This window comes from Austrofundulus limnaeus, unplaced genomic scaffold (assembly GCF_001266775.1).
Source record: "Austrofundulus limnaeus strain Quisiro unplaced genomic scaffold, Austrofundulus_limnaeus-1.0 Scaffold2, whole genome shotgun sequence".
In the NCBI taxonomy this organism is placed as follows: Eukaryota; Metazoa; Chordata; class Actinopteri; order Cyprinodontiformes; family Rivulidae; genus Austrofundulus; species Austrofundulus limnaeus.
The window spans coordinates 2,115,314-2,127,324 of NW_013952404.1; the positions used below are offsets into that span (position 1 = coordinate 2,115,314).

Below are 12,011 nucleotides of genomic sequence, written 5' to 3' on the forward strand. Positions count from 1 at the left end.
AAAGTATTACCTTTTGGGGCCAGATGAAATGTTTACAAGGGCCAGATTTGGCCAGCGGGCCTTGAGTTTGACACATGCTCTAATGTGTTCGAATTCAAAAATGTGCAAATACAATTACATTAACCTTTGAAACAAAGCTTACAAGAAACAAATATGAAACTTACTGGGTTCATATTGTTTGCAAYAAGATAAAATGGAAGTAAATGTAAGAACTTGGTTACAGCTTACAAACTTACAAAATATGTTTTTAATATMTGATTTGAGGCTGTCTAATGTTAAATCACACAGACAAGAGACACACAAAGCAAAATTGGAAAAAAGTTCAGCAAATTATAGGAGAAGTGTGATCTCCACAGCAACAAGACATATGGGGGTCAAACTTTGCTCCACGGCGGCCCTGACTTGAGTACAACGCTGCAATAAATCAAGCTTTTAGAGCTTCACAAAGGGGCAGCACATGGCTGCCATCCTGAACACACAACTCATGCCGAGGGGTCAAAGAGGGCCAGCACAGCACACAGGGGCGGGTGCACACACACCATGCATAGCGGCAACAGAAAAAAAAGAACAGTGCACGCAGCAATGGAAGCACAACGGTCTGTCTAAAGCTTATACTGTAAAGAACATGCTTTGAAAAAGTAGATTACATAACTTAAGCGTGTCATCGTGGCTATTGTTTGGGGGCTTCTTTCAGGAGAAGGTGTGATGCAGGCATTTACAAACGGGGAGAGCAAGGGGGAGCATTGTGGGCAGAGGGGAAAAGGTGAAAAGGGAATTCGGTCACTTACAGTTGCTCAAGAGAAACAAGCCCCTTAAATGCTTGTCTGTCAATTGATTGGATTTCATTCTTGTACAAATAGCTGAAAAGAGATAATCGGTATCATTAGTAACACTCACACATGATTGTCTCAACTCTGCCTGGTTATGCTAAAAGAAAAAGCAGTTTAATGCTGTATAGTACTGTACCTTAAAAGCAGCTAACGAATCATTTGCAAAGAAATGATTAAAGAGAACGAAAACGACGTCTGCATTTAAGAAATTAATAATTGATGATGAAGAAATAAACTAAATAAACTAATAATATTTGGTTCAGTTTTCTACTGAAGTGACAAAAAAAAGTTTAAAAAATAATAAAAAAAATAATAATTTAGCAAAAAAATTCTTGTTCCTCAAATCTATTTTTTTATTTCTTTTACGTGTCTCAGTTTTTTTCTGTGACTTTCACATGTAAGGCCCAACGGGCTGAAGCAATATGCTGCACGTTCAGGATCTGGAGGCAGAGCGAAAGACAAACAGCCTCCTCATGTGTCTGTTTTCCCTCCATAATTTGTGTCAGAGAAACGTGATACTAAAATAGCAATAGCTTCCAGCTGTCTGCCCTTTCATCCCCCCCATCACTTGTTTCACTTTATCACTACTATACACATAAGACATGATGAGAGACTCATCGGATCTCCAGGCAGCACGAAAGCCTCGGTGCAAGGACAAATTAAACACCTTTTGTAATTCGGTTTCCTTCTAAATTTCGTGTCCTGCCTGGGCCAACACTAGCAGATGTCACACTGAGGGAAAACGGTTGGGAGGAAAAGGGGTTCCTATTGAAAATAGGAAAAAAATATGGTTTCAAATGCAGAAACTCTTTAAATGTAAAGACTTTATATTTTGTAAAAGACACTGCTGGAATATTTTGATRTAGTTAAAACTATTTCCAATTTGTATACTAAGTGATAAATTGGTGTTACAGAATCATGTCGATGTGATCATTTAGAAGTATAAAGTCACCTGGTGTCTCTAATAAATCTTCGAAATCTATACGTTCTTTGTTTATGCATATATACATTTTCATCTCTGTCTGTTTGATTCAGTCTCATAATTAAATACAAGCACCAAAGATGATAAAAAACTTCTCAACACAACTGTTTATTATTCTGAGAAAGTCCACTTTAAACAGAGGTGTACACAGTACTTGAACAAAATGATTAAGTAAAAGTAAAAATACCTTCACAGAAAATGACTTTGGCAATATATATATATATATCAATGATAAAAAAGTACTTAAGTAAAAGACCTAAAACTGCTCATAATAATCAGGAAAGTAAAAGTAAATACTTTTACACACACTCTAAGAAACTGAATGTTACGTTAACATTCATTTTAGTGTCAAGCTTGTATCCATTTCCATGTGGGAGTTTGTGCGATTTTGCTTGAATTCAGCATCTCAACCTGCACTCGGTGCATCGAGAACGAGCCCTAACTCAGTCACTACCGGCTCTTGTTGCCAGATCTGACACCTCCCAACATTTTCCACTTCTCCAAGAATCTACTGAAGGAAACGCACTGATGCCGTTTTATATGTGAGAAAAAAAAGCTCACAAAATTTAACAAATAAAAAGAGATTAATACCCATAATTTAGTGCCTTGGCCTCTGTTTGGATTTATGAACATTCATCTGATCATTAAGCTTTTGGGATACCACRGATGATAGGCAGGAGACATTACTGGAGTCCAAAGGAAGTGAAGAGGTCCGATGGGAGATCGAATCTAACCTCCAGCTGTAGAATGACTAAGCAGAAAACGGGGAAGGGTAACCGAACACCTTTACATAATCACAGAGTTTGTGGTAGAGGTACAGGCTTCAGATCAGTTGGGCTTTTAGTGAGAGGGGTTCTGTCATTAAAATAGTGACTAACAGCTACAGGATTTAATTACAAACAAGACTGGTGGAATGTGAGGACCACGTGAGTCCATGTTTCACGTGTCAGTCCAGGAAAGGCCGTACGTTTCTTCTCTGTACCAATTTTTATTCTCTGTTGTGGCGTCAAAATTTGCCAAATTTACACAAAACTGACTGTAAAAAGCACAAATTCACAGGTAATCTGTTACTAAACTTAACAAGAAACAAAAATCACATGAGAGAAACTTACAGATATTTGAGGTTTTCTAGGTCTTCAAACGCTCCCCTGGGAATCCTTCGTATATGATTGTTGTTAAGGAGTCTGGAGAAAACAACACAGGGGWTACTGATGAACAGTTTGTTCACTTCTATCTATGCAATAGTTGTCACTATGGTTCAAAAACGGAGTCTGTGGAGAATAAAAAGAGATGTTCAGGTTTCCAGATCAGCCGGAAAATACGAAAAGTGGATAAGGCTTTTCTGCAGATTCTTTCTAAATCTAAAACAGCATTCCTGCCGCWAATTCCTATGACTATAGGACATTTTTAGGCCCTTTGAAGTAATACACATTTCTCCAAAAACAAAAACATTTATTTACAGACTAGGTGATGGCTAAACGAGTTTTTCTGTTTCGTTTTCTCAGTTTATCTGCAGATGAGGAACATTTTATTAACATTTACAAATATTTGGAGAAGGTGGAGTGTCTCTGACTGACAAAAACAACAAACCTGGACAGCGTAAAAAAAAAGGAGCCACATGATACAAGCTGCTGCTTGAACACATTTTTTCTTGATGCTAAAGTTCACTGTTAAAGTTGCAGATGTCAAAATGAGCGTAGAAGGGGGAAAAAAAGTGAGATTAAAGGATGACTTACAGTGTGTTGAGGTTTTTTAATCTCCTGAAGGAGCCCGGCTGTAAATCCTTGATTTTGTTGAATCTTAAGTCTCTGGAAAACAAAGGCAGAAAAGCTGATCATTAAGGGTATTTTCAAACCTTTGTGCCACTCTGTAGAAAGGAGCTGATGCACACGAGCTGTCACAGAAAAACCCTTAAGTTTTACTGGACAATCGTTTCACAGGAATGCTTTTGTTGAGCGCTAATCTTCTGGGTAGATTCGAATAATGTTTGCCAAAAGATAACACACTGGGGACTATTTGCAGCAATCAGGATCTGTCTCCTGTTTCTTTCAAACAGAAAAGTGATGTGAAAATAATAAAGCTCAACTTTAACACTAATAACTCTCGGTTTGACAAAAAAAAATGACTCAACATCCGAGTAATGCAAGAGGCCGCAAACCCTGGTGAAATCACTCATGACCACATGTAACATTACCAGCATAGAATAACAAGTTACATAAAATCTGAACATCCTGTCTAAACAGTGATGTTTGTGGAACTGAGGATTTAAAGTAACCTGATCTTGACCTGCTTTCATGTTGAGTTCATTTCCTGCAGTTTTACAGGTTAAAAATGACAACATTACCTTTTCTCTATAAGCCATATCCTGTAGATCCTGTTCCAAGATAAATTATTTAACTGATATCTACAATTTATACATGGAATTAGTGTTTTAAAACCCTAATACATACAATTATGTATAATACAACCCTTTATTTAAGCCACAAATCCGTGACAAGTGAAGCAATATAAAACCATTCAGGTTGCCAAGATGACAAAGTGAACATTTTTTTTAGGAAGCTCAAATTCCCAATAAGAATTCAGGCTGCCTTCCAGCATTTTTATCAGTCACTGACCAAACAAAATAAACAATATACAAGATAAATAAACAATTATGATGTAAAACCGTTAAGATGTTCAGGTGATGTTTTTACTTCTCTACATTTTTTTGTGTCCTAAATTGGACAGAAATGTAATCAGGGTTCCCACAGCTTGGTCAACATCAAATTCAAGGACTTTTCAAGGACTTTCCAGTAGTACCAATGTCCTCAAATTAAAGAACCACGCACAACGGCAGTTACCTACTGCTACCGCAGAATGTTACCAATAAACAGGTTTAATATCATGTAAATTCAATGAAAAACTGAACAACATAGAAGTTGCTGAGTCAGAATCAATGACGTCAGTTTACCGTAATCCTGCGTTATCCACTGCAACAAATGTAAGTTTTTTATTTTTTATTTTATGATTTATTTTTTTAAAAGATGATGAAAATCAGTCATGGGAAAAGAGAATTTCAATCCCCAAAAAAACATTCAAGGACTTTCGAGGACAAGTGTAATTTTTGGCTGTTTTCACAAACTTTCCAGGGCCTTGAAATGATTTTTTTTTTCWAATTCACAAACTTTCAAGGATTTCAAGGACCCGTGGGAACCCTGTGAAATGATTCACACTTGCATTCCCCAATTCAAATGACATTCTGATATGTTTTTTTTTAATCAACTCTCCTTTATGATCATCAAGAAACCCACAACACACAGAACGTTCCTATTATCAAGAAAAACAAAACATCAAGAACATGTGAAACCTTGTGTTTGTTTTCCATCAACGCTGATGTAAATTGTGAGGTTTTGGGCTGACTAAGTTATCAAAGAGATAACGTTGAGTCAAACTAAAATACAAAAACATCTTTCGGATCAAATGTCCCAAACAAGACGGCAGAACAGGTTCTCTGGGTTCATTACACCTGAAACCTTGGCTGTCTGCTTCCAACATTTTGAGACAGTTTTCGGTGCTCTGGCATTCCAAGGTGATCAAGTTCAGTCATGACTGATTTTTTTCCCCCTTTCTCTCTTGCAATATGTGTTCTGGGATATAAAAATGACCATATCTTGTTATTAAGATGTTATAGACATTTTAAAAAGAGACGTAACAATAGAAATTTAGAAAGATCCGGGTTTTTGTCTTCAAGCTACTTAAGTGGGTTTCAAGGTGCTTCCTTTAATTGTGTCAAAGTCCCTGTGACAAAAAGTGTCTGTTGGTTTTGGTCGAACAAAACAATGCGTATAGAAATATTTAGGAAAACATACATGTCAGCATCTCAAAAAGCACATCACCCAGAAAGCATCTGAGTGATAAATGCAAAGCAAATCCTGGCTCTTGCCACATCTTCTCTTCAAAACAAAGCATTTCTAATCAAACTAAACCAATCAACAGGTCTCTGAGCCGTCACTTAGCTGTGAACAAACTTGACAATCTGAAAGTTTAAAAGGGGCGATGAATGTATTTGGAAACGAGACATCGCTGTGGTACAGCGTCAACAACGTCTTAATGGAAAGAATGAGGTGTCGTCTGCAGAACACACTCAGAAAAGCTTCTGCAGGGTCGCGGTGCAGACTGATCATCCAGACATGCTGAGGCAGAGACCGTCCTGTCCTGTCTGCTCTGGGCTGCAGGGATGAGGAGGAGGAGGAGGATATTGGAGCAGAGATACGTGCTGAAGGAGACAGCGCTCATCTGCAAGCGTTGGTTCAGATTTCTCCAAAAGCAATTCTTCAACACAGTGCTTACAATCAACCTTCATAAAGCTAAAGGTTTTCTGTAAGTAGCACATGTAGCACCTTCAAGTGCTGGCGTCATGACTAAAACTTGCAACTGGGCCTCATTTGTCATTGTTGATATTTTGACTCATTTTTTTTGGCTGACACGTGTGCGCTTCTTTGTGAAGAAGGCTAAATAAGGTTAAGCAGACAGTTGACTGTGACAGGGTCAGTTCCGCTGTCGACAGGAGGGAGGACAACGCTCAACTGATAAGAATGTCCWGGATTTTTTTTAACTTTCAAAGAGCTCAGACAGACACTGAAAACGGATTCTGTTGACAGAAATGGTAACACTGTCGTTCTGAATTCAGTGTTTAAGGAACTGTTTTGTCTTGGGATCAAGTAAGACCTTACCCTAATAAAAAATTTTTTATTCATAAGTGCTCCAGAGGTATTGCAAGCACTTCAGCAAAAAATAAAGAAATAAAAATGCTCAAATGTTTCCTTAAAATGAGAATATTTTGTCAAAGGAGAATGCAAGTCTCTCATCTTGTTCTGAGGTTGTTTGGGCCCAGGACAGAAACAGGGGGAAATGACTCACCCTACAGATGTCACAACACAAAATAAGCTACAGCAAACCATTCAGCAAATTGGGGAACCAGAAAATGTTGACAATTTTATTAGATCTGTTTCCAAACTCATTAAATAAGTCAGTTAACTCCCATTAGTGTGTTTTGATGGCACAAAGCCAAAGGGAGCTGTAAAACAGCAAAAAGTAACCACCCTGCAGAGGGGCTGAAAGGCCTTTCTTGCTTTTGAATAAACAAAAGGTCTGATAATGAACAGCCTGCCCAACTCAATTACCTACACCGGAAGGCAGACACATTTCATCTAGCAAGTTGATAAAGTTGTTTTTCAGCAGACTGTTTTGTATAAAACCTCCAAGATTAGGTGTTTGATTTTTCTACAATTACATTGTTTGTACAGCAGTCTGACATTAAGCCCTATGACCTGTTTAAACTAAACAATGCTGACACTCTGCTGTGCTCATTTTGAACACATCATGCCCAAAAGCTACATTCATTTTAGGCCAGTGTGTCAGTGTAAACATTTACCCTTGTAGCAGCTCTGCTCCTAATTAAAACGATTGACTAGAAACCATTATAGCCTTGGATGGGTTAGGGAATCAGTGGAGCTCATTAGGTTGCGACGTGAACTGAAACCATTGTGCAAAAATCAAAGACGTGGCTTCAAATGCCAAAGGCCTCTGATCAGGATCCAGTTTTCAAGTTGATGAGCAATCTTTGCTCCATGCCCTAATTAACTGGTGGCACTTCCAAAAGTCTGCTGTCAGAGCTAGAAGATATGATTGGACCTGTCATGATGACAAAATTTTGCTGGATGATAAATCTCCTTCTTCATCTTCTTCCGTTTATCCGTAGTCGGGTCGCGGAGGCAACAGGTCTAGGAGAGAAACCCAGACATCCCTCTCCCCAGGGACACTTTCCAGCTAGTCCTGGGGGACCCCCAAGGTGATCCCAGGCCAGAGAGGATATATATAACCCCTCCAGCTAGTCCTGGGGGAACCCCCAAGGTGATCCCAGGCCAGAGAGGATATATATAACCCCTCCAGCTAGTCCTGGGGGAACCCCCAAGGTGATCCCAGGCCAGAGAGGATATATATAACCTCTCCAGCTAGTCCTGGGTCTTCCCCGGAGCCTCCTACCAATGGGACGTGCTCGGAACACCTTTAAAAGGAGGCTGAATCCTGCCACCCTACGAAGAAAGCTCATTTCGGCCGCTTGTATCCGGAATCTCGTTCTTTCGGTCATGATCCACGCCTCATGAGCACAGGTGAGGTTTGGAACAAAAACAGACCAGTAAATCGAGAGCTTTGCCTTTCGACTCAGCTCTTTCTTCACCACGACCGACCGAAGCAACGCCCTCATTACTGAGGACGAGGCCCCAATCTGTCGATCCATCTCCGCTCCATCCTTCCATCACTCGTGAACAAGACACCCAGATACTTGAACTCCTCTACTTGAGGCAGAGACTCTACCCTGACCTAGAGGGGGCATTCCACCCTTGACGATAAAATGTCTCAGAAATGATTGCGATAAACAATAATATTGTTTGAAGACCATTTTACATTGATATGATCTTACCCTTCCTTGCTTATGAAGCTTACAGAATTTTAGGACATTTGCACATGTAAAAAAAAGCTATGACCTGATTTTTACTGGGGATTGGGAAAACAACACACAGCATCAGCTGAAGCAGTAAAATCAATACCCACCTCCCTAAAATAATAGCGGTCACCTACACACTACTTGCAAAGTTTATGACATTTCCGTAGTTTAAAATAAATAAATAATTTACCCTCTGCGAACCCAAGGTTCGGCACAGAGTTCTGAGGCGTTGCCTGCTGAAAGAAGGCATCGAAAAACTGAAGATGCCCCTGTAGTTAAATGCCCATTCACGGGACTCGAATGCTAAATTATGAGACCATGCGCCTGTCAAACATGAGAGTTCACTCCTCCCTACGCTAAGGAGTAGAAAAGAGGGAGACGTGAAGAAAACAAACAAGCAGGCAAATGAAAATCGACCTCATTTTAACTTATTGTGAAATTAATTAATTTATTGCGTATCATGGCAGGCCTAGATATGATACATAACCTCAAAACCATTTGACACCCAATCCAAAACCTGGTGGTCTTTGAGACACACAGTAAGATGCTTGGTTACTGAAATCTGGAACAAAGTGATCCAATGTTTTGCATCAATCTAATGTAGGGGGCAAATCAAAGCTTCTGTAGTTTACTTTAGCTAATTCATCCACCACTCATGTAAATTCATTTTTTCATCTGAAGTCCACCTTCTACTTTTACCTTTGTCTTGAGTGGGACTAGGGCTGATTTCATACCTTATTTGTGTTTCAGTCATCTAACTTTAATAATATGATGATTGGATGAAAAAATAAAGTCTTAATGAGGTTTTACCAGTGAAGTAACTGCAATACTTTATAAATGTGACAATTAAAAAGGAAACGGAAATGTAACATTACTCCAAACTCACCAGCTGTTCTGCTCTGGAGTGCACAGGATGGGGCCTGTAAAGACCCCTTCAACAGCTATCTCTGCGGGCAAATGAGCAAAGCTTTGGGGATTTCTGGCTTTGCATTCCATAAAGCTGCAAAGACTGAGAGCCTCACAAAACCTGACTGCAGCAAATTCCAAGTGAACAGACTCTAACTCTCCAACTCCCACTGTCAATCGGGCAGAGCCGGCCACTGTTTACAGGAAGTTAGCCAAGTAGGGCTATGAAGACAAAGATATTTGTACTGAAAACAATAGCTTATCTGCAATGATGGAACATTTAGAGCCTCATGACACTGTAACACCGATTCCCATTGAAATGACTCAGCTGCTCCAACAAAACTATGGTGCAATGAAAAAARGTTACAGTTCTAACTTTGTACTTTGTACTATCTAATAACCAAACCCTGATTCCGCTCACGATGAGGACACAACTGTTCATTACATCTCAATGCTGAAAGCTACTGAAATACAAAACTACACAAACAGTTCACATTTAAAGTTGGAACAAAAATGTCTATGTGAAAGCAATCATTTCTCAAAAACTGCCAATTCCACGAGAAGACAAGCAGCAACATCCTTACAGCATTTCAGAGAGGAAACGTAATTTAATAGCTTCTCTCGGAAAGAGAGTCCAAAGGGAAAACAGCTGAAACATAAATGCAGGGTAAAAAAGAAATTAAAAATAGGGTGGAAAACTCCTGTTATGAGCTGTTTGCAAAACTCATTTGACGTTTTACACAATTTCCCGCACAAGACAATGACATTAACAGTGCTCTATTTAGAACTCACGGGGGGAAAAATTACCATTTTGCATATTGATGAGCTTTTTGTGTGGCAATGTTTCAGATCATTTGTGGACCAAAAATACTCTGCAGACACATCACAAAACATGTCTGTTTTATAAAGGAAATTAAATCTGAATTAAATCCAGAACTAAATTAATCTAGATAAGGGGATGCAGAGTGCACATATTGCAGTTTTCTGGCCGATCAGCCATCTTTAAAAAGTCTGACCTGCTGATTCCAATTTTGCCTATATCATTTTTTTAAATAACTGACACTGTCCTGTGTTATAAGGTTACAATACACCTTCAATGTTCCAATCTTATTTTATGGAACAACATTGAACAATACAATCATGTTTTAACTGGACAATAGTCCTCTCTCATAGCAGAGCAAAAAAAGGGACAGTGACTGCTTTTCAGACCTTTGCGGAGATAAGATCGATAAGATCGGATTCTCGTGCAAGTATCGCCATCACCCAAAACTAAGGAAGTCAGGGTCGACTGATTGGTGACAAACCCCTAGATGCCGTCATAAAAGATCACTACATTGTCAAAAATAATTCAAGGCTTTGACAAGACCATAAAGACAACACACTCTCACTTTGTGAGAGCTCATGTTTACTCTCAGGAAGTTCTCCTGGTGCAGATGGCGAGTCGTGTTTCAAACAGCAGACTGGAGGAAGCCCGGATAGGAAGTCACGTCCTGACATGACAGCCCAGGGAGGTGAGGAGGATGGGGGGGAGCCACAAGGAGCTTCAAAGCTCCACCAGCATGAAAGCTTGTAGGAAACCACAGCATGATCCTCTCCTCTAATCAATACACTCCTTCCATTGGCGTACCACATGTCAGACTTTCATCTTTCTTTCAGGGGTATCCAGGCAGGCTCAGAGTAGGACTGTGGGCTAAGATGGTAGAGGACTTTAGGGTCCGACTCGCCCCTTTGTACCCTTGAATGAATCTATTTATAGCTCCATGTGTTAGGGACTGACATCCTCACGATTTCAGTGGCTGATTAAATACAAAAGACTGCCACATATTCGGGAGGTCCGGACAGATGTGGAGCTTTGTGCTCTGACGGCCTGTGGAAATGTTTGGTCGGCTTGTGACAAGCAGGGCACATTCACAAGTGGGTGTCAAGATGGAAGAATTTCCTTTCCTTTCATCTCAGAACAAAAGAGGAACATCGAGTTATACCTGGGTGACAAAGCTTTTTTTTATTTTTTTAGTTTTCAGAACAAGACAAATGGAAAAAGTGCAATAAATTGGGTGCATTTCTGGGTGTAAAAACACAATCCTTGTTTTAAAAAAAAGCTTTTCTGAAAACTTATGAACARTTGTTTCATTTAGTGCTCAGAGGAAAATGTTGATGCTCTCCAAGCCTTTACAGACCTCCTTGTTGTTGACTTGAGCAGCTGTTTGACCCTGAACACCCTGTTCATTAACCCCAACAACCTCAACTCTCAGGGCAGGTCAGGTGGCAGAACTTTGGGTTAAAAAAAAAACAACTTCATAAAACATTTTTCATAATTTCTGATTAGCTCATTCTTTCATTTCCAAAACATATAAATACTGCTCTAAATATACTTATAATTGCAGACAATATAGATTATAACCCCCCTTTCTGTTTGCATTAAGACCCCCGTGTGGTTGTTGGTTCTAGTTAGTTTGAAGGAAAAGAGAGAGGGAGAGACAGAAAGAAAGAAAGAAAAAAAACTACTCACAGAATGGTTGTCTGAGGAGACACCGTCGGCACTGTTTCCAGGTTCAGATGCATACATCTCACGGTGGTTCGGAAACACAAACACCGACTCGGACAACAAAGTGCAAACCGAGGTCCGGAGGCGAGCAGGAAGAGAGCTGCGGCCGCGAGAAGCCGAGGAGAAAGGAGCTGGCCGGCCCGGGTCGCCATGATTTCCAGCAGTGAGGCGAGCAGAGCACACAGCCAGCCAGCCAGCTGCCCTGCACTGACACACACACACACACACACACACACACACACACACACACACACACACACA

At 39.9% G+C, this 12,011-nt stretch overlaps 1 protein-coding gene across 2 annotated transcripts in view; it reads right to left on the reverse strand.

Moving 5' to 3' along the window:
* Positions 1 to 12,005, reverse strand: part of pxdn (peroxidasin) — a 41,644-nt gene extending 29,639 nt beyond the window's left edge. Inside the window, exons 1-4 of one of the 2 annotated variants that reach the window (XM_014010432.1) lie at positions 11,715 to 12,005; positions 3,549 to 3,620; positions 2,925 to 2,996; positions 789 to 860 (exon numbers count right to left, since the gene is read on the reverse strand). In XM_014010432.1, coding sequence (XP_013865886.1) covers positions 789 to 860; positions 2,925 to 2,996; positions 3,549 to 3,620; positions 11,715 to 11,902 — 404 coding nt within the window. In that variant the 5' untranslated portion in view covers positions 11,903 to 12,005. The remainder of the gene's footprint in view (positions 1 to 788; positions 861 to 2,924; positions 2,997 to 3,548; positions 3,621 to 11,714) is intronic. The other variant, XM_014010441.1, reaches the window with a different exon arrangement.
* Positions 12,006 to 12,011: the final 6 nt, after the last annotated feature.